Source organism: Anabrus simplex, chromosome 9, assembly GCF_040414725.1.
Source record: "Anabrus simplex isolate iqAnaSimp1 chromosome 9, ASM4041472v1, whole genome shotgun sequence".
Taxonomy (NCBI): domain Eukaryota; kingdom Metazoa; phylum Arthropoda; class Insecta; order Orthoptera; family Tettigoniidae; genus Anabrus; species Anabrus simplex.
The window spans coordinates 21,010,965-21,035,047 of record NC_090273.1 but is presented as its reverse complement, the minus strand read 5'-3'; the positions used below and the strand labels follow the sequence as shown (position 1 = coordinate 21,035,047).

The following is a 24,083-nucleotide window of genomic DNA, read 5'->3' as shown; positions in this document are numbered from 1 at the left end:
ATCGTTGTCATATTTCTTGGGTCTTCCACTGCATGGTGCATCTAAAACAGACCCACTTGCAAAGGTCTTTCTTTCCAGTTTCTGAAGATTAGCCTCCTTTGGGGCTTCTTTATTGAAATGATTAAAATAGTTTTCCCTAATTTCATCATATGTCTCACCTGTTAATTCCTTTTCATGCACCCATATGCTAAGAACAAGACGTTCTTAATATGCTTATATCCTCCATTATAACACAAATGTCACTTTGGTAGCAGTTGCCAGAACCAGAATCACAAGCAAAACAGAACACGATCACATGCCTTTACTTGGAGTGACGCATAGCAATTATCGCCTGCATTGTAGCAATTTGAGTGACATCTACAAGAAGAAAGACGTACTATGGGCAGGGATGAACATCATTCTCAACCTTAAACACATTTCCAGATCCATGTTACTGCGAAACTATAGGTTAAGTTACTTGAAATACTTTATGATCGTGACTTCTGGCCCACCCTGTACAACTGGTGCAGTCTAGGTGCAGGCGCCTGCATATAGCACAGCATTATGCTCGTTTGTTGCTGGTACGGTACGTAGGAAATGCTACCATCTGAAGGTTATGGGCAACACATTGGTTTCTTTGAAGCATACACCTAACAAAATGTGGCTATCTGTGTTGGTGTGACGTAAAGCAAATTGTAAAAAAGAAAATAATTTGGTATAGTTTGGTGTCACTGCTAGAATTCAACTCAGATTGCCAACTGTGGCACAGTAAACAATCCTAATCAAGCAAGATCTAACGTCTTGGGGTACACTGCACACTGCATGAAACCAACAGCTTGAGACCGCCTCAGGCAAAATGTTTCGGGAGTTTCAAACAACTCTGCTCACACGCTGCAGGAAACTCAGGCAGTCGTCTGGAGAAGAGGGTGTAGATGGCAGCTCTGGCTCCTTCAGATAGCGGTTCAGAAGTGTCATCACATCTATTTTAAATCACTGCTTTCTTCCATCATGTAATTTATCTACGTCTTCAACTAAACTTTCCAAGAAACCAGGATGTTACAGGCAGGTACCTGATGTGATACAGAATCACATAAGATGAGAGAACTGTCCTTACTGCCATTTCACTACTGTACTAACATCTAACAGTGTAGAGTTCTGCAAGGATTTTTTATTTTTTTAAATTTTTTTATATATACAATTGGCTTGATATCACACTGACATAGATAGGTCTTATGGTGACGATGGGATAGGAAAGGCCTAGGAGTGGGAAGGAAGCGGCTGTAGCCTTAATTAAGGTACAGCTTGGTTTGAAAATGGGAAACCAGGAAAAACCATCTTCACGGCTGCCGACTGTAAGTTCGAACTGCTATAGCCACAAAGATGCACACAAAATGCTGTCAGTTGTGTACACTGTTTTATTTACAAGTTATTTACACATATTCTACACACATGCACTAATAGACTGCCATCTTGAAACAAAACACTACTATGACGAAGGGGACGAAGAAGAAGAAGAAGACTGCCACAATAGCATGTCAACGTACTACCACATGAATTCACATACTCTGCCAAAGACCTGCACTCACAACTCTTGTTGAAACAACTCAACTCAACTCAACTCTCAAGGCTGCCTCTTTATGTACATTGGCTGACCTGGCTTCCAGATGAATATGACACAACATGTTTTCTCGTAATTTCAAGAGTCTCCAATAGTCTGTTTACAATGTAAGGAATTTTCTAAACAATTCCAGTCGCACATTGCGTTGTTCTAGACTATTACAGTGTGTTGCACAATATTGCAGTGGATTTATACATATATATAGCTAATAATAAATTATATACTATTAATTATGTGTTCTTGCACTAAATAAACTCATATTAATATACATACAGCAGATGTTTCATGACATAACCTCACAGATAATACGATCGTTATTTATACCAAATAAAGTTTGTACACAACTACGTAAATAATAACACTAATACTAATAGATGTAAACAACTTCATAGCCATACCTCACAAGTAGTAGTAATAATAATAATAATAATAATAATAATAATAAATCGAGCTCGATATTTCCATTATTTACCCATGTATGTATGTTCAGTCCGTCAGCGATGCCGCTGGTGGGATCCTCAACAGCTCTGGCATCAGCTGTCATAGATGGCCTAGGCATCACTGAAGAGGCGTACTAGGGAAAAGAGGAGTGAGGTAGTTTCCCGTTGCTTTCCTCACCGAGCCAGAGTTGCTATTACATATCAGTCTGCCAAGCCCACTGAAATGCATACACCAACCGACCCTATGAGCAACATTTTCACACCATTCATAGCAGGGACTGGCTGCATAATGATTGGCATTACTAGCATCCCTCATACCTCAGTCACTTTCATATTGTCAAAGCCAAGGATAAGACAGAGACAGATGTGTGAAAGTAACAAAATTTCTCTAGCCTATACCAGAAGACATAGTGCCCTGTAAACATAGGTCCTGCCAGCAAAGGCATCATTTACCCATGGATTAGAGAATATTGTTTCCAGGTTATACTAGTCCATTACAGTTGCATCAGAACACACTACCTCCCGGATGCAAGCTCACAGCTGTGCACCCCTAACCGCACGGCCAACTCGAATGGTAGGTTTCATATAGGTGGCCAATGTAAAAATCACTTTAAGTTTCAGAGATGTGTAGATAAATGCATACCAGTGATGTGACAGTGACTGCTCTTTAATTGAAAACCACCATGAAAATTTTGGGTTCATCTTTTAAATGTTAAAAGAATTAAAAGTAAGAGGCTAGTGTCCTTGGTAAATTAATTATGGAACTGTGAAGGTAAGTTTCTTAATTAGACCAGATAATCCCTGCAACTTTCGACCTTTTATTAAGTTTGATTGGGAATGAGATTACAAAACAAGACACAAATTTTCAGAAAAGCATAGCCCCAGAGGAAAAAACTATTTGTAACATTGAGGTGAGCGAAACAAAATAATAGAGCATGTTGTGGAGTAAATATCTTCAGTTTATTACTCCTTTCGATATGGGTACATCATTTTACACGAGAGTGTATAGTTCAGTGTCATTTGATAAATTGCTGAAGGGTGTATCAGGAGCAGGAGGGGTGGAATGGGAAGGGCAAGGCTCTGGTAGTGGAAGATTTGATGGTACATTTACCTTATGGAGAAGGTATTCAGGCAGTAGGAATAGAAGAAGTAACAGAAAAGGAATCAGGCATTACAATGACGGAGATGGAATGGGGAGTTAAAAGATGAAGATGAGAAAATCTGTGGAAATTGATGAAATAGCCATAGAAATTATCAAGGCTGCAGGATCAGTGGGACTGCAGTGGACTTATAATATACTCAAGTGTGTGTGCAGAGAGAAACAAGTGCCCAAGGATTGGGAAAAGAGGATTATAATACCAATATTCAAGAAAGGATATAAGATGTGCAGTAACTACTGAGGAATCACCATCCTCTCCCATGTTGCCAAGATAATGGAAAGAAGAATTAGAGAAAAGGTGGAAAGCCAGTTATAAGAGAATAATTTGGATTCAGAAAGGCATATGACAGCATGCCCACATCAAAAGTTTGGGAAAGCCTGACGTACAGCGACATTGGCAAGGAACTAATAAGAATGATAAAAGCAGTATGGGAACTGTTACAGCTGTGTGGAAAAACGGTGGGTAGAACAGAATGGTTTGGAATTGACAATGGGCTAAAACAAGGGAGTGCATTGTCACCTTTACTGCTCATAATGGTGATAGATGACATCATAAAGGCAGCAAGTGCAGATTATAGAGGGAAAAGAATGAATGTAATGATATTTGCAGATGATGTGATCTGGGAAGAAGATGAGGAGGAAATACAACAGCAGCTAGCTAGTGGCTTTACGTCGCACCAACACAGATAGGTCTTATAGCGACAATGGGATAGGAAAGGCCTAGGAGTTGGAAGGAAGCGGCCATGGCCTTAATTAAGGTACAGCCCCAGTATTTGCCTGGTGTAAAAATGGGAAACCACAGAAAACCATCTTAAGGGCTGCCGACATCGGGATTCGAACCCACTATCTCCCGGATGCAAGCTCACAGACGTGCACCCCTAACCGCATGGCCAATTCGGCCGGTTATCATCATATTGTGATCTTTCCTACTTTTAAAAACACCACTGAAACTTATTCATCTTCTAATGTCATTCTACATGATCTCTCCACTGACAGCTTGGAACATACCACTAATTACATAATTTAATAATGTAGCGGTTTCTCAACTAAACTGAAAGTACAATGAAGGAGATAAACATTGCAAGTTTAATCCGCTAACATCATTCAATTCAAATAGGACATTTAAACTTACAAAAATAACTTAACACTAAATAGTGTTAGTACAAACTGGGAACTAACAAGATTTTTAGCCAGATCTTACAGATGTTTAGAACATTACTATAACTTGGACATCAGTAAATTGTAATCAATGTCTAGTCCATCACAGCTATATTTTAATTTGTTAATTCTTTTTAATTATTGTTAACTAGTGGTAATATTTTATTGGTGTAAAATAATTTTAATGATCAAATTGTTTATATGAAAGTTCAATGTAAAGACTTAACCTTTAGATATTTGTTCAAATGAGGCTGAAGATGCCCGACATAACGAGCGAAACGTGTCCTTGTTAGTGTTGTATTGTAATAAAATGTCCTTCTAGATACAATAAACCTTTTTATGTATTGAATTAGGTGAAAAATAAAACAAGAATTGTAACAATTAATTAATTCCATACCACTAAGTCGAGCAGCTTGTGTCCTTTCTCCCAAATCTTCCCAGCCCAGACTTCGCAACATTTTTGTAACGTTACTCTTTTGTCGGAAATCACCCTGAACAAATCAAGCTGCTTTTCTGTAGATTGTTTCCAGTTCTCGAATCAACTAATCCTGGAGAGGGTCCTATACACTGGAACCATACTCTATTTGAGGTCTTGTGTGTGTGCTAGGGGCTTTACGTCGCACCGACACAGATAGGTCTTATGGCGACGATGGGATAGGAAAGGCCTAGGAGTTGGAAGGAAGCGGCCGTGGCCTTAATTAAGGTACAGCCCCAGCATTTGCCTGGTATTTGAGGTCTTACCAGAGACTTATATGCCCTTTCCTTTACATCCTTACTGCAACGCCTAAATGTGCAGAGATATGTACCCTTTATTTACAATCCCGTTCATGCAATCACCCCAATGAAGATGAAAGGGGAAGTCCCAACAAGTGTGATAAGTTTACCCCAAATCCAGCGGCTGAGCCATACAACCAAGGTTGTTGAATGTGTTTGCAACTAACAGATTCGCACAATTATCAAAACAACCAAAACCTTAAGCTGGATTGGTTGAAAATTGCAATATAATGATCTATGCTACATACCATAGCTTCTGTTGAGGAGCCCTGTTCTTTGTGCTTTTCGGGACCTTAAGAAAGCTTTTGGTTTTGTACTACATGATGTCCCAGAATACCTCATTAGGTAAGTCTGCTGCTTTATACACTACCAAGAAGCTACGTTTAAACCACCCCAAGAGTGTTAAATGCCATTGCCATTACAACTGATGTCTACCAGGATTCGAACCTGTCACTTGTTTTGTTTCATCCTTGTTGGTAACAGTAGATGTGCACCATTAAATTCCTGGACCTTCCTCTGCGCTGATATGTTGACTGCAGAAATCAAGCTTGATCTCGAACGAATACCGAGCGTATTGGTTGCGAGGTTTGGGCTGTGTAGCTGTTAGCTTGCATTCAGGAGAGGGTGGATTCAACAAAGGAACATGTCGATAAAGTTCGTTATTCACATTCTTGCAGGAAAATGCTGCCCTCTGTGATCAAGTGGTTCAGATGCAAGAGAAGATTGTAATTGTGAAGGAAGAGAGGAGGTTCTTGTTGAAGAAGCTCTATCAACTCCAAGCAGCTGCAGGTAATAATTATTTTTAGCATAGGCTCTCTTTAGTTGTGTAGAATAATGATAATAATAATAATAATAATAGTATAGTTGTGTGGTTTTCTTGTTGCCTTATTTATGAGTTTCATTGCTGATTTTTCCTTTTTGGATCCTTTTCTTTTTTCAGGTAATTAATAATTATATACCTCACTCCTCATCTTGCCTAGCATGCCTTATTTTGGCCCTACCGTAGGTTGTTGCGGTTTCCTTATAACTGCATGTGGTCTTTAGTGGTGCTATTTGAGGATCCAACCAGTCTCTGGGCTGATGACCTGACAGACACTAATTACACTAAGAGGAACATAAAGGTGTACCAGTTTTAGCTGTTGCAGTAAAATGTGTTTGAGAAAACCTTGGGTAAACTTTGACTGTCAGAGGTTATACTTCTCAAGATGACTCATGTAAAAAAATAGGCAGCTTTTTTTAATTTTATTTTTTTTTATACCATACTTGTTCAGTTATAAGTTGGACACTGATTGCAAGCTGACCACCACCAGCCACACCACATTCCAACTTCTGAAATCAAAAATGAATAATTTTTAAAACGTTGAATTTTATTAATGAAGCATACAAAACAAAAGGAACTTTCTGCCATTTAGTTGTTTAGTCGGTCATGACCATCAGATGATTCAGATTTGTCATCCCTTATTTCTTTGGTCTTGGCACAGAGTGTCATCTTCTGTGCCATCAGGCACTTCTGTTATTGAATGCTATTTAATCATGATTGACAATTTTTCTTGAGATACTCTTCCACTGACAATCTCATAACACTGAAAAAAGCAGGAGATAATATGATCCACCTTGTCAATCAACATCGTCTTGAACCAGCTCCAGTTTCTCGGGTGTGGTGAATGAGCGCTCTCCATTTATTTCTGTCCATGCAGGGGTTATCTTGCATAACCTGCTGCAAATCCAGACCTCGTTCACTTAGATCATTTCTAATTTGATCGATCCATCTCTTCTTTGGATGACCTCTTGATCTTTTGTCTTCAATTTCTTTCTCAAACCATACTCTAGCTGTTGTTTGCGGGTCCATTCTTTTGAGATGATCAAAACATTTCGGCCTGGCTTTGACACAGATCTCACTGAGGGATTCTTTTCACTTGGACAAGATGGTGTATCTCATCGTTTCTTATTTTGTCTCTCCTCGTTTTCTGAATCATAGTTCTAAAGAACTTCATTTCCACTGCTTGTCAATACTAACACAAAAAACTATTTAATACATATTATTATTTGTACTCTTCCACGCTTTGTCAATCCAGGTACTCACTTGCGATAGACTAATCCATTTCACATGACCTGTAGGCTTCAGCGTTTTATTCTCCATGGTGTACTTTCTACTAATTTTTGGTTGATGCACACTTCAAGGGGTTGAAGAATGGAAATCATCCTTTCTGGAATGACAGCCAAGTCCATATCAGCGTCCTTTAACTGTCTCTTTAGCGCCTCTGTTGTATAGTCTGCATAAGATTCGAAGACCAGGAGACTAGGAAATCCCAGCAAAGCACTTGAGCGATGTTGTCACACGAACCAAACACATTCCTTATTATGTTTTTGGTAAACCACCCACTTTTGCTGCTGTGTATAATGGCAATTTTTGGAAATGTTTCCAACTTTGGCATTGTCTTACATTTAAACACAGTACAATGAAACGAGACGGTTGTTATCTGTCGGCAGTTCATGCAAGTATACCTGAAATGCGTTGCTTTTCACCCCTTGTTGACATGATTTCCACTTCCTTCGTCCCTTTTTCTTGTATCACATAATTTGCAGGCATATCAAAACACATTGGGAGATTGGTCAACATTTTCTATCTGTCCGAGAAGATACTGTAGTTATTTTCAAACACAGCCTTATTATGAAGTGCTAAAATTGTATCAGTTTCTTTTTCTAATTTTCTGGCAACTTCTGCGCAATTGATATGCTCTTGCCAATTGAAATTCCCCAGCACTTCATGTGAAGTTTGAACCCAATGGTGACTTGTTTTAAAATTAATTTTTTATTCTTGAGCAATTTTGAGAGCCTAAATTTGAATAATGTCTGCATTCACTGGTAGGCATTTTGGATGCTGCTGCTTCAAGAAATCGTTTTAACACCACTTCCACTGCATGGTGGTGACTGTGTTTTGGCCCATCAAATGTTTTTTCCTGGCTGAAACGTGCAAATAGTTGCTCCCTATGCTTTTTTCCACCATCTGTTGTTACTTTCATCAATCCCATATTGCCGCTGCATAGCAAGATTCAATATCTCCTCAACAAAACAAATCACTTTCCTTTTAATATCGACACTGTAATGACAGTGCTTCATAATGAAACAGCTAAAACTCGCACTTCATATAACTCAACTTTTTTGTCTATCATATTCAACAGTGGATACAAAATTTGCAGAAAACACAATGTAATATCCGTACCAGTTGTGTAATGCAAATTCATGTATGGTTGCTAAAAGCTAATAAAATTGTCTTTGTTTCTTAATCCATTTACCTTAAGGGTTGGTTTTCCCTCTGACACATTGCGGGATCTAACCTCTACCACTTCAAGGGTAGTGTTCTGGAGTGTAAGACTTTTAAAAAATATTATTTAGATCGAGGGATACAACTGAGGAGGAGGACTAGTACCTCGCTCAGGCGCCCTCACCTGCTATTCTGAACAGGGCCTTGTTGGGGGATGGGAAGATTGGAAGGAAGAGGGAAGGAAGCGGCCGTGGCCTTAAGTTAGGAACCATCCCGGCATTTATCTGGAGGAGAAGTGGGAAACTATTGGAAACCACTTCAAGGATGGCTGAGGAGGGAATTGAACCCCCTTTTACTTAATTGACCTCCCAAGGTTGAGCGAACCCTGTTGCAGTCCCTGTACCAATTTTCAAATGTTTTGGCAGAGCCAGGAATTGAACCCAGGTCTCCGAGGGTGACAGCTAATCACACAAACCACTACACCACAGAGGCGGACGAAAGCTAATTGTATTGTGCTAAATTTATGCTTTTCATGTAAAGATATTTTCTCATGATGTGAATAACGAAAATATCTACTAAATCCTGACATGAGCAACGTAAAATTTACATTTCTTTCTTAATTAAAATCCACTACAACTAGAGAAATAATCGACTGATTTGGCAACACTGAATTTCTATAGCAGCAAAAATTACTTAAGGCAGATTCTGGCAATTTTTTTGGTAACTTTTTCTTGTGTCAATAAAGGGTGTTCTCTGCTTAACCGGCCTTGTTAACGATACCGCTTCTAAGCTGAGGAGCATATTTTGAACCGAGAAAAAAGTAAAGTGATAGCTGACAGTTGGGTAAATACAGTAGTTTGTCCATTTTTTAATGACAAATTATTCCTTTTCCAAACATATAAAACTTGGAAGGATATTATTTGCAGTTTATTAAAGTTATCTTCAGACTTTGTCTCCACGTGCATGGAAACAATTGTCCCTGTCATTTCTATAAAACATAGATTCACAAACTAATTTGTTTCACACGAGTGAAGGCATGACGACCGGTTAAAGATAGGTGGGCCTATAAGGTCACACAGACTTTTTTGTGGTACAGTACTTTTTATAACCTACAGTTCTTACTTGTGTAGTTTTTGGATATCTGTAATGGAGTAAGCACCGTAAGCAGAGGGAGTGTTCACATTGTGTCATTTTCTTAGAGTTGTTTTGCAGAAGCTATTACTGCTTCAAGGATTCCTTTCATGACAGTCCAATATGTAATAGACGAAAACTTTCCTCGGGAGATCTTATAAGCAAACGGTGAAAACCACGTAAAAGTCTGTGCAGCGGTTCTTGAGTTATGATAGCACACAGATAGGTAGACAGGCAGGAAGAGACCTTGAATTTTATGTACAGCATGTAGAATTATTAACAGTTCCTGTGTCTCTGCCCTTGTTGAAATTACAATTTTTAACTTTATTGGTTACAATATTGGAACTTGCCTCTGATCATCTTTTCTGTGACTTTCATCTCTCTTCTCGGCCTATACATCAATTAGCTTGTAGCCCAGGAACATTACTTTTACTTCTAACAGATCAGGCAGGTTCCCAGACACACATTTCCTTTGGCTTACTCTTCATTCTCTTTTGTTTTCCCCTGCCTTGTACGTGAAGAGAGCTTCTCTCATACTGTAGTATGCAAAATAGAGTTGGGCAATACGATTCTTTTTCAAGAATCGAAATAACCATTCATTACGAATAGATTCTTATGATTCGTTCACGATTCTTTTCCAGTTCTTTCGCGACTCGTTCAAGCTGTACGGAGAACTATTCCAAAGACCCATAGATGCGTGAAAGGTTTCTTCACTAGTCGCTACTCTGTGTACATACAAAATATCAGCAGCAACATTAAAGTATGCTGAATCTCTAATTGAAATTCATTTATTGAATTTTGTCAAGCAATGTAATTTTTAATACTGGATTTTACCAAAAATTATAAATGAGCAGGATATACAAAGCAATGATAAATGTGTAGCTCACGTATTTTGATGTTTCGTGAGGTCACGGATAGTAAATAGGCCTAAAACTGAGGAATGGGATGGGAATCATCGGCACGTGGCATAATGTTACATCATCAAAGTATATTCCAGTATTTATGCCATCATCAAGGGAATCGAAAATGATGTAAACATACAACATACGGCGCGAATGGATGATGTCATAGACGTTAGAGGTACAAGCATAAGGGCATGTGTCCCTGGTATTCTTCAGTTTGAATTACTTGCTTATATTAATGACAATTTTAGCTGAAGCCATCTTGCTCAATCCCAGGTTAAAGAAGCAAACTTTCCTTCTGCAGTGTACAATAAGGTAAATCAATCGTCTGTCCGGAAAGCTGCATCTGTGAGAATTTCCTCCGGTGAGGTACCAAGGGAATCGGAGGAGCAACAACATCTAGGGGACTTGGACGAAGATTTATTGTGGGGAGAGTTTGACTCCAGTGTTAAACATTTTACAAGCCCCGTTAATAGATATGATAAGTATGTTGATGAACCATTTCTGGTAAGGAAGGCGGATCCCTTTAGGTGGTGGCAAGAAACAGATATCCAAGGCTGCACCAGCTGATGTTAAGACAGCTGTGTTTTGTCGGTAGTTCTGTTCCGTGTGAGCATATATTTTCCAGACTTGTAAATACTTTAACTGAGTTGAGACAACACCTTACGTCCACAAAATTATCGAAGATAGTGTTCCTCACTCATAATTTATAAGCTCAAGTGAAATTCCGAGCATATATTTTGCATCATGTGTCTACTAAATCCTCCAACATAAGGTACGAGTACTACTCATTGTTTTCATACATCATTGTTTCTATTTTACTGTTACACTCTTCTGCCTGTTTCCTTCTGTACCCTCTAATTGGCGATTCGTCCATCTCAGTCAAGCACTATTATACAGTTATATTAACATTTTCTTTCTTTTCTAATGCAGTACTTTGTACCAATATAGTTGGTCCGTTATTGGACATTATAAATTTTCCAGCTAACTCATTCCTGGTTGCCAGCGTTTCGGCCCATTGTGCCAAGTTGGGTTTATCAGTTGGTAAATAGCACACCCACCAAGACGTACGGCTGGTGCATACCGTGGAGGCCACTGCGTAGGCTACTTGGAGCCACCGGCAGTGTCAATGCACTATGAGAGACTTTGTCTCATTACCAAAAATTGATGCCTGCCTTGCCATCAGATGATAAAGATGTTTTTTCCCATAGGGAACCTGAAATACTTGTCCCGAATGAGTAAATTTATAATACCAATATATTTGGCCCGTTATTGGACATTATACATTTTCCAGCTAACTCATTCCTGGTTGCCAGCGTTTCGCTCCAGTGTGCTAAGTTGGGCCCGTCAGTTGGTAAATAGCACACCCACCAAGACGCATGGCTAGTGCATACCGTGGGGGCCACTGCGTAGGCTACTTAGAGCCGCTGGCATTGCCAATGCACTATGAGAGACTTTGTCGTTATCATCTTTAACATCTGATCATCTGGCCATCGGATGATGAAGATGTTGATTCCCATATGGCCAGGCAGGCATCAATTTTTGGTAATGAGACAAAGTCTCTCATAGTGCATTGGCAATGCCGGCAGCTCCAAGTAGCCTACACAGTGGCCTCCACAGTATGCACTAGCCATGCGTCTTGGTGGGTGTGCTATTTACCAAGTGATGAGCCCAACTTAGCACGCTGGGGCGAAATGCTGGCAAACAGTAATGAATTAGCTGGAAAATTTATAATGACCAATAACGGACCAACTATATTGGTATTATAAATTTACCCATTCGGGACAAATATTTCAGGTTCCCTATGGAAATCAACATCTTTATCAGTACTTTGTAACCGTACAAAATATTAGGTAATGAAACTTATTTTGAAAATGAAAATGTGTTTTCCAGTCAATGACTGCGTCACGGATGGGATGAATGAAGCCCCAACTTGCGGGGAGGATAGGAATTGTGCCGGCTGCCGAGGGCTGTTGCACTCTACTGGGGCAATGATTAATGACTTGACAGATGGAATGAAATGATATTGGAGAGTGTTGCTGGAATGAAAGATGACAGGGAAAACCGGAGTACCCAGAGAGAAACCTGTCCTGCCTCCGCTTTGTCCAGCACAAATCTCGCATGGAGTGACCGGGATTTGAACCACGGTATCCAGTGGTGAGAGGCCAGCGCACTGCCGCCTGAACCATAGAGGCTCAGGAAATCAAACTTATTACCATCTGTATAATTAATGCTCGTGATTAAGTCATCTGGAATGATGACGAATAGCAACCTGGAATTCAACTTTGATTGACAACATTACCTCCAGCCGCGAAAGTCTCTGAAGCGAAAATATAGAATTTATGTTACAAGTGATAAGCTTTAACAGCTTCATTTCAAGTAATACTAATCCTGTATTGACTATAATCAACTAGTGAATATTCAAGATAAACTTAAATATTATAACTAAGCGGTCCGCCTATTCAATACAATATATAATTTATTATATTTAGTACACGTTTCGTCCCCTAAGGGACATATCAGCTAATAATAAATTAACATTAATATATCAGAAATACAAAATACATATTATTAAAATTGGAAGGTAAGGGTTATTCTGCCCGAAGGCAGGTCCGAACCTCCGCAGAGGTGTTCCTGAGCCGGAGTTTACGTGCGGTAGGGTGGCCACCAACAGCGCGTGGCAACCCGCCCAACTCCTGACCACGCCCAATGTTGCTTAACTTCGGAGATCTCACGGGATCCGGTGTTTCAACACGGCTACGGCCGTTGGCATTAAAATTGGAAAAACCCATTAAAATGTTGATGTATGTTTATGACATTTAAAATAAGGTCTTTGAAATTTTGTTAAAATTGTAAGTCATATGATAGATAAAACAGTTAAATGTCCATTTTACTCTTGATGATATTCGTGGAAAAAAAACAGTTATGCTTTATAAAATCTTAAATGATCAATTGTTGTAAATAGCACACTTGATTTGTATCTCTTGATGAAAGATTTGTTAAAACTTTGATATGCATTCCTTAAATAGTATAATATATTGAATGCTTCAGAATTTAAAGTCAGCTCGGGGCCGTAGTGGTAAAGTTCTTTGTAGTAATGGATATAATTTTATTCCTTATTATTGGCCCTGATGTGCAGAGAAGGACTCGCTTCTACCGAGGTAAGTGTGCAGAAATGCTTCATGCCGAGTTGGCTACAACCACAGACAACTCCAAATTCAACGATTCACGAACGACGATTCATTCTTACTCGTGAGACTCCAAATTCCACGATTCATTTGAACGACAAATCATTCTTACCGCAAATTGATTCACACAATTCTTTATTTTGAGTCGTTCAAATGAACGTTTTGTTCACCAGTCGATCCAACACTAATGAATAAGTACCGGTACAATAATTGTTGGACTTGTACCACAAATGGATACAAACACCAGTTTTCACTCTGAACCACTTGACGTGGGAGCACTCCAGGTCCTATGCACCACAAATGGATACAAATACTGTACCACTTTTCACCCTAGACCACTCAGCTGCACCACACTCGATGTGGGAGCACTCTAGGCCACATGCTCCAGTCTTTTAACATGTAAAGATGTTATTTCCTATCTGACCAGTAGAGTTATGAAGGAAATGCATTTATTATAATCATTGTATAGGTAATGTAATTCTAAATCCTGTGCGCATGCTCCTTTTTTTTTTTAAGAGAAAGTGTTAACCCATTTTACTTTTGTTTTTAAGATAACAAGATAAAAGATGACAGAAGCTTTTAAAAAATTGAATTCCAAGTACACTTGCTGGGCTTTGTTTTTTAATAAGACCACGGGGTCAGTCTTTACATTCGCAGGTTCTAGGTAGTGTTAAAAACTAGATGGTTGTCGTCATTGCCAGGAGTTACGAGAGTTATTGACCTATATGAACCTCTAAAGTCTTAATTCATGTCTCAGGATAGCAGTCGTACATTGCAGAAACAGTGTTTTTTGAGAGCCCACAGTCACTTCTTTGGACTCATTTCATACAAAGCCAAGCATCTTCATCATCATGAACTTTTTTAATATGTAATAGGTGGAAAATCTAGTAACACAGCAAATTTTAACATTACGCTTTAATAAAGAAGTATGTCTTTACAGTTTTTAAAATGTCATTTTCAATGATGCAAAATAAAATCATGAAACATTCTGTTGAATGGATTTATATGTAATGCAATATAATAACTAAATGAAGTCAGATGATGGGTTTCATGATGATTTTAAAGAAAAATAACTGATTGCACAGTAGACAGTAAAAAGTAATAAACAAGACTATAGTCGGTAAATGTTTGCCATCCCTGACCTAGACAGTTCTAAAATTGCCTTTCTGTTGTATGAAACAGAAAGCGCATTCCTTATGAGATAAATGAGAAATTTTGCAAGAGCATGATTAAAACAATAATCTTAAGCAGGAACTGCTTCCTGAGAATGGTAGTTAAGAATTCTGTCATTTACATTATAAGAAAATTATTAAGCAATTGTGATTAAATCGCTGTAGCTGCAATTCCAGGAGGATGTAACACTGTGTGTACAATATGGTGTACTGTATTTTATTTAAGATTGATTTATTTTTAAAAAATGATACATCAATACAGGACTCGAAAAATTTTCTTCTGGCCTAGTCACTAGTTCTGAAAACCGGGTGCCACAATAATACAAACACAGTGTGAGGTTTACTTAGGCCTGCATGTTACTGGTATAAAAAGTAAAAACCTAACTTAGTGTACAGGTTATCCCTCAATGACTACACTATATGAAGACAATCAATATACCAGGTGTATGTATAAGTTTTTTCCAGTTTCACTAAAAGATGGCGCCAGCCAGTGAACACTACGCAGCGTATGAATTTGACACATACGTCAGTTTGTTCGTCTGACATTAACCTACCAACACACTAAAGTTGAGTCCGCTAAACACCAGTGTCTGTGTTGTATCGTTCAGTGATTATGTTGACGTTTGTGCCTGAAAAAGAACATTGCGGCACACATTGTTTTTCTTATTTAATCAAAAGAAAAAGGCTGTGGAAAGTCATAGTTTGCTGATAGAAACATATGGTGAACACGCTCCGTCGATTAGAACATGTGAGACATGGTTTCGACAATTTAAACGGCAAGAAGACCGGGCTTTGTGTCTGGTGGGTCCAGAGCGGTACATTGTGTATTATGAACTCTTGAAGACCAGCAAAACCGTTAATGCACAACGCTATCACCAACAAATGATTAATTTAAATCACACATTGATCGAAAGACGACCGAAATGGGCCAGAAGACATGGCAAAGTGATTTTGTTATAGGACAATGCGCCATCTCGCACAGCAAAACCAGTGAAAGACACCTTGAAATTGCTTGGTAAATCTGGGACGTCCTTCTGCACCCGCCGTACTTCCCCGACATTACAAGTAATCATTTTCATTGAAATTCAATATAATTCTTAAAATACAAATGTTTATTTGAACAAACCACCTATTCAATACATGTAATTACTTATAGTTAGGACTTAATCCTTGTTACAATTGGTTATAGAACATATAAAACTAATAGCTTGGCTGTGATAGTGACTTAACTAATTCTAAGTACATTGAATAAAAATATTTTACAATTTAGTGGCAATTATGTTGGATTCATCTAAGCTTAAATGTCTAAAATGTCTAAACTTCTTTCAGTTCGAGACTATTCAATAAAGATTATTTGAAACATAACACTTACTATAATTTGTACCTAGAAAATCTGATCTGGTTAAAATCATTGTTATGATTGTAATTGAGAACAACGTAAGTATCCTTTAAAACTTTTATGTCATGGAAAAACAATATATTAATAATTGGTGTCTTCTGTAGCTGTTCATCATTAAAGAGTATAATCCTGTATATGATTAACTTAAAAACAAGACGTATCATAATTTGTATTTGGCGATTTAGAATGTCGTAACCGGCATTGAACTTCACTCTCGTAGTCGTATATAGGTGGAATATATCAGAGGGGCTAGTTAGCACACTTGGTTTAAAGCTGCAATGCTGCCACTTGTTGTGAGTTGGTCAAAAGGTGACATTCAAACAATAACACTATACTCCGCACGGCCTTACTTCTAAATTGAAGTTTCGCAAAACAAATGAGCATCGCCTTCCCTCTGTTGCCAGCGCGCTACGCCCGCGAGAACAGCTGATGCAATACAACCACGATAAACAGCCCTTTTAAATTGCAATACAGTACTCAGAAAAACGAATGAATATGGATTGAAAACAAATTCACAAGAACTACACTTTCTAACAATATCTAAAAGAGAATATATTATTAACAATAAAAGAGAATGAGGAAATAACACATCACTAACGGCTGGCACAGAAATGAGGTTATGACCTACAAAGGGAGCACTCCACTGATCTCAGTCACTAGAACCCTCCAACAATATGAATAACACACTAATTACTGAAGGAAAATGCAAAAGATAGCAAACCGTACCGAATAGCATACACGTTGAGCGAGATAGGTTAACCACGTGGCGAATGTAAATATTAGAGTTGGCAACTAAGTTTCGAGATCGTGCTCTGCCGATATAAATCGATATGAATGGCAGCTTGGGATTGGTTGGATGTCTATGCTTCAGTGCATAACCACCAGACAGAGCCAAAATCTGCTAAACGTCAATTTAGAAGTAGAGCCGTACGGAGTATAGATGGTGTGTGGGTGCTGCAACTGGATTGCAGAGTGCATGTTGAAACTGACTGCAATGAAAAGAAGACATGTAAGTCGAACTGCAAGTAGTGTTAATTTAATTTAAAAGGTCATGTTGAATGTTTATCACTTACCCCCTTGACTGTTGTAAGGTTGATGACTGACAGCCGCTCCTGCTTCTTGTATTGTAACCATGCGAAAGTTGTGGCGGGGGCGTGTCGGGGAAGGAAGGGTGTGCGGAGCATTGTGGTTACTTGTTGTGCGCGGAGGGGAATTGATAGGGGCGGATGAGGAGGGAGTTATATTTGTTGGTTTAGTGGGAGTTTGTAAGGACGTTGAATTAAGGACTTAAAAATACTACTTTCTTTCTTATTTAATGTTTGTACTGTAATAATTTTAGAATTTGTTCGTATAAGGGACTTTTGATTTCTATTATGTCATTCAAATTCTGGTTTTTATTGAGGTATTGGTCTAGATAGATGTAGATGTTCTTGAACCCTGTCATTAATTTACCTTTATCTACTTTTTTGATGATATCTAAATCTTGCTCTATTGTTGTAAAATGTCCAGTTTCCTTCATATGAGAACTCATTGCAGAAAATTTGTGTTTTAACGCCGCGTTGAAATGTTCAATATATCTGGTATGAAAACTGCGTCCTGTTTGTCCAATATATGAAAAATTGCATTGTGAACAATGTCAAGACACCTTGAAATCGCTTGGTAAATCTGGGACGTCCTTCTGCACCCGCCGTACTGCCCTGACGTGGCGCCATCTATCACCTCTTCGCGTCAATGGAACACGTGCTTGCAGACCAACACTTCAGCAATTTTGAGGAAGTTTGAAAATGGCTCTACGAATGGTTTTCCGCAAAAGACAAGCTGTTTTTCTTGCGTGGTATTCATAACTTACCTGAAAAATAGGCGAAATGTCGAGAAGCCGATGGCCAATATTTTGAATAAACAAGAAATGAATTTCCCTTGAAAATTATGTGTTTTCTTTACCACAAAAACCAGTAAAAACTTATGCATATACCTGGTAAGTGTAGTTTTACAAAGTAGCAGTGTGTGTTTTATGTTTATACACATGTCATAGTTTCAACACTGAAATACTTATTTTACACTGTTCTGGATGGATCAAAATTTTCTAATGAAGGGCTATTCATGTTAATAAACATGAAATTATTAAGGATATTCTACCTATTGATGATCTCAGATTATTTATTAAGTCCATTAGAACCCACAAAGTTGATTCTTAAAATTCTGCGCCAATGTTTCCATTTTCTTTTCTCCAAAATTCCGTACTTCCTGTTTGAACAGATAAAGGATCAAATACCCTGGTGCACACTTCAATGTTATCTTCACTTTTGAGAAACCTTTCCTCTTGGTGTTTTGCTCTATCTTGCAAGCTTGAAAAGAAGAAAATGAAATGGCGTATGGCTTTTAGTGTCGGGAGTGTCTGAGGACAAGTTCGGCTCACCAGATGCCGGTCTTTTGATTTGACTCCCGTAGGCGACCTGCGCGTCGTGATGAGGACGAAATGATGATGAATACAACATATACACCCAGCCCCTGTGTCAGCGAAATTAACCAATTATGGTTAAAATTCCCGACCTTGCTGGGAATCGAACCCGGGACCCCTGTGACCAAAGGCCAGCATGCTGACCATTTAGCCATGGAGCCGTACTTGAAAAGAAGAGATGGTACTTCTATTCTAACCATGTAATTGCACACTCGTTCAATGGAACTAAATACATTAGTCTCGTTAATCCGAACCGAATTATTCAATTTTTAAAAGAAAAATTCTCCTTATTGAATTGAAAGAACATACTGTATTATAGAATGAAGATTTACTTGCATTTTATTAGTTATATTTTACTAGAATAACTTAATGTAAACATAAATACACATCATAAACCATCAATCACTGGTCGTTAATCTTTACAAAGTTTGTTAGTTTCTTTTGCCGTAGTGATTGGAACCTAGTCGAAGATGCAGTGTTAAACCAGCGTCTCATAAACATCACATCTGTGGGCGTAGCTGCGGAGTGTTGCTCAACGTCATCAACTCCAGATTCTTTCTCCACCATAGCTACAATTTCTTGATGTGTTTGTAACTGATGACAGTTAGCTTCCATCCACTCGCTAACGTCATTTTCATTATCGTTTTCTCCTCTACGGGTTCTTAACTATCCTACTGTAATTTTATACATTATTTTATTAATGTAACTGCTAAAGAATGGACATTTCAAATTACAATATGTACTGTATTGTAGAAACTATTTTCCTCAGTCGGTTGAGGCGCTGGCCTTTTGACCCCAACTTGGCAAGTTCGATCCTGGCTCAGTCCCGTGGTATTTGAAGGTATTCAAATACATCAGCCTCGTGTAAGTACATTTACTGGCACGTAAAAGATCTCGTGCGGGAGAAAATCCCGGCACCTAGGCGTCTCCGGAAACCATAAAAGTAGTTAGCGGCACGTAAAAACAATAACATTATTATTAGATAATATTTTCCGGTTAATCCGAAAATTTTGTTATCCGAACAGACTCTGGTCCTAATTAGTTCGGATTAATGAGACTCTACTGTATATGACATTCAAGGTAAATCTGAAACTGTGAAATTTTTCTGGTAACAAATGTATTATAATTTGTTTTAATCCATCTATCCACATAAAAAGCAGATCTACCGGCACGCAAAAACTCATACGAACGTCAGAAAAACCTAGGCACCAGACTGATATTTTCACTCGCCATAGTGACTTGGTGCCCAGGATTTTTCAAGCCCTGTGATCAGTGTGTAGTCTCCTTTACAGTGGAAAACATGCAAATTATGTAATTATATTTCTTAGTTTCTCGTGGCTTAATATGTGGTATTCATGTCGGTCCCATGGACAGCGTTTTATCAAGTTTTTACTGTATTGTGATCAGCAGTCTCTCACCTTCCCTTTTTCCATTCCTACTTCCTAGCACTGTACTAGCACTGGTTCACCCTCCCTCAGCATCAGCCTGAATGAATAGCTTCCTCTGTGAATTGGTGATGGTGTTGGCTTCCAGATAAGGTCACAGATTCTAACCTAACAGTGTTAGTGAGATTTTGAAAGTAAAAATGTCCCATGTTGTCGACATAATCTCTGGTGGGTGTTTATCCAACAAAATTAATTAAATCTCGGCCACAGATTGCCCAACAGGAATCTGGTTAACTTTGCCATCTCGTAGAGTAAAACGTCATGCCTTAATTGACATGCAGGCAGCCTAAATCCTATCATATGGAAATACCTGCATACGGTAGCTGAAACTGTATGATGATGATGATGATGATTATTATTATTATTAGCGTGTATGAATAAAATTAAAGGGCAGAAGTGTTTTTTCCATCTATTTCTCTTTCACATGTAGAATTTCTGTTCTATAGCAAAAATGTAGTTGCCCTCCCCACTACAGAACATGAGAGATAGAACTAGTTGTCAGAAGAATTAAAGTAGGAAAAGCAGGTGAGATGGATGAAATAAGTATGGACATGATAAAGGGCACCTGGACCAGTTGGTTTACAATGACTGTATGGATTGGTAAAATGTGTATGGACAGAAATGTGCACCAGAAGAATGGGAGAAGGGAATAACAATACCTGTGTTTAAGAACGGGGGCAAGAAAATATGTGATAAATAAAGGAATCACAAGTTGCAAAAATAACGGAAAGCATGATAGAAAAGATTGACAGGAAAGATATGGTAAGACAATTAGAAGAGGAGCAATGTGGCTTTAGAAATGGCTGATCCTATCCCATCGTCGCCATAAGACCTAAGGTATTGGAAAGTAACTTGCAGTACAAGTAATTACATGATATCTTAAACTTGTGTCTAGCTACAGAAATTATAATCTAACATCTAATAACTCACTCTGACAGATAGTTATTGGAATAACAAGTGGAATTTTGGACATTATAAATTTTCAGGCTAACTCATTCTTGTTGCCAGCATTTCGCCCCAGTATGCTAGTTTGGCCTCGTCAGTTGGTAACCAGCAGACCTACAAGACACATGGCTAGTGCATACCGTGGAGGTATGCTGGTTACCAACTGACGAGCCCAAATTAACACACTGGGGCGAAACGCTACCAACAGGAATGAGTTAGCCTGAAAATTTATAACATCCAGTAACGGACCCATTATATTGGTATTAAAAATTTACTCATTCAGGACAAAGAATTCAGGTTCCCTAAGGGAATCTATGTCCATATTCATCTGATAACCTGGAATCTTGTAAAGTCACACTGTTTAAGTATCGGTCCAGAATTCTCCTCACAAATCCACTTGGAAAAGATCTGCAGAGCTTGGTGTTCCTTGTTTGATCATATTGAAGCACGTAGAATGTGATTTAAATCTCAAGCCTTATTGTCCATTGCACTTCACTGAGTGATACTTATATGGATACGCATAGAGAGTCTTTTCTCTGAATGTAATAATGCCCACTTCATGGATGATGTTATCGTTCGAAGAACTCCTTGAAATGTCATCTTTTGGGCCGATGACCTTCGATGTTAGGCCCCTTAAAACAACAAGCACAAAAGGGAATGTCATCTTTTGGGTTAAGAACATCCCACAACTTTTTTTAAGAATAGGAGAGATATCCGTCACACATCTTGGTGTGGGCTGGAGTGAGTGCAACATACATTTTGCACTTTTTCTTTTCTTCAAAGTTCTGTTATTGGACCTATCTACCATGCCATGCTTAGTGAATTGTTGGAAAAAGCTGGTATCGAAGATGCTGTTGTCCTGCACCAAGATGAAGCACCAGCATGTGTTGCGTTGCAGGTGTGTGATTACCAGAATGTGAGATCCTCCTGGCCAGTGGATAGGAAGGTTCTGAATATTATCCAGCTCTCTTAGCTTGACCCCCTAGAAGTCCCAATCTCACAACACCTGACAATGCTCTTTTTAAGGAAATAGTCCCAAAGAAGCAGTATCGTGCATCGCAAGAGTTATGAGCAACTGTGGAAGCTGCCTTCATGAGCATGACCCTTGGATTGCCTCCATAAAACATCTGCCAGGACATGGCTCAGAAATCATCTATGCTGGGAGGGTATGCCCACTTTGGGGCCACCATGTACAAGGTAGATCTCTTCAAAGGTGGTGCAATGATTGTCAAGTATAAGAAATGGAAATGAGACAAACAAATGTACAAAGTGTACACTAGCCAGGGGATTCCAAGCTTAAGGTTTGAGTCTCAGTCTGGTTCAAGACATCGTATCAGAAAAGAGAGACTATAAAGTAATTAATAAAATGTATTAGATGTTTTCAGTTTACAGTTGGTTTTTTTTTTTTTTTTTTTGCTAGTTGCTTTACGTCGCACCGACACAGATAGGTCTTGTGGCGACGATGGGGCAGGGAAGGGCTAGGAGTGGGAAGGAAGCATCCGTGGCCTTAATTAAGGTACAGCCCCAGCATTTGCCTGGTGTGAAAATGGGAAACCACGGAAAACCATCTTCAGGGCTGCCGACAGTGGGGTTCGAACCTACTATCTCCCGAATACTGGATACTGGCCGCACTTAAGCGACTGCAGCTATCGAGCTCGGTAGTTTACAGTTTAGAACTTGAGTACATTGTAGTGAGAGGTACTAAAATTGCTTTTCAAATCCAGAATTTTGTCAATTCTGTGCAAAGTATTCGATCTTAGGGTAGTTTTCTTATGGAAGATATTTGTAAAACTGAACAAGGCTTACTTTGTTGAACATATCTTGCTGATCAATGAGTTCCATTTGCAGTCCTGGTTGAACATCTTCAATTTCACTAGAAAAGCAGTTCTGGAAAATCCTGATCGTAGAACCTGTCTGAAAATCATTTCTTTGTATCAGCAAGAAATTGCATTGCAAACAAGAGTGGAAACTGAATCACAGACTAGCAACTGAGGAATTGTGCAAAATTTTCCTGTGGAATGTATTATTCAAAATGTATGTTTCTGTTTGAAAGTTTTTGCATATGTGCACAGGTCACAGATAACATTGTACTCTCCCTGAAGCTTTTGTTCAATTGATTGAAATAGAGCAAAGCTACTTTCGACAGCCATTCTTTGTCGCACAAGAAGTCCAAGGTTTCTTGTTTACAAATATTTCCATCTCTACTCTCAAAAAAAGAAAACTTGACAAAATTTTACCACAGTTCAACCACCTAATAACTGAATGGTGTGAGAGATCATATGACAGATATTCTATCTCTTGTAGGAACGATTTGAACTACCAATGTTTGAATACTTGAGAAATCATGGAATTCACCAACTCCCTCATAGGGAGCTCATGATGGGAGGATACAGGATATTGTCACAGGTTTCTTAACACCACTTGGTATGCATTCTGCATTTTGTCTGCCAATGAGAGCTGCATTTTTGCCACAAACATTTTTCCTGCCATCTGTTGTAATACCTTTGAGCCAAGAAGGAAGGAAGTTGTACTTTACATTTTCTACCTTCCCAAGCTTACTTGTTCTTGTACTGTTCAAACTAATCACATTTTCTAGTGCTTCAGTGCCTTCAAACTCTCTACTAATACCTAAGAAAACAACAAAACTTGAGCTGTATCAGCGACATTTGTAGACTTGTCTTGGGTTATTGACAACCATAGAAATTGAAACGTTTTTTCTGTTAACTGAGTAAGAAGATACCAATGTCTTCAACTTGACCTGCTCCTGTGTTTGCTGTAATTGCTTTACACTGTTCCATTTTGTCAGCAGTGGGGTTCGAACCCACTGTCTCCCGAATACTGGATGTATGTTACAACCAGCCTTAATCTCAAAATCAAATCAAAATCTCTTTATTTGCAAATGAGGTGTCTACCTCGGTGGCAAATGGTACACTAAAATACATTATTGTCAAGCACTAAATATTAAATTAACAAGAGAAGAAAATTTTTCCTATAATACAATATTATACAATTTACGCTAACAATGTTTTCTATTAAACACACAGCTCATC

The 24,083-nt window shown here is 38.6% G+C and overlaps 1 protein-coding gene across 2 annotated transcripts in view; it reads left to right on the top strand.

Moving 5' to 3' along the window:
- LOC136881173 (transforming growth factor beta regulator 1) overlaps positions 1-24,083 on the top strand; it is a 97,273-nt gene that overhangs the window by 15,906 nt on the left and 57,284 nt on the right. For both annotated transcript variants that reach the window (XM_067153839.2, XM_067153838.2), the window contains exon 2: positions 5,806-5,917. In XM_067153839.2, the coding sequence (XP_067009940.2) occupies positions 5,839-5,917 (79 nt within the window). In that variant the 5' untranslated portion in view covers positions 5,806-5,838. The remainder of the gene's footprint in view (positions 1-5,805; positions 5,918-24,083) is intronic.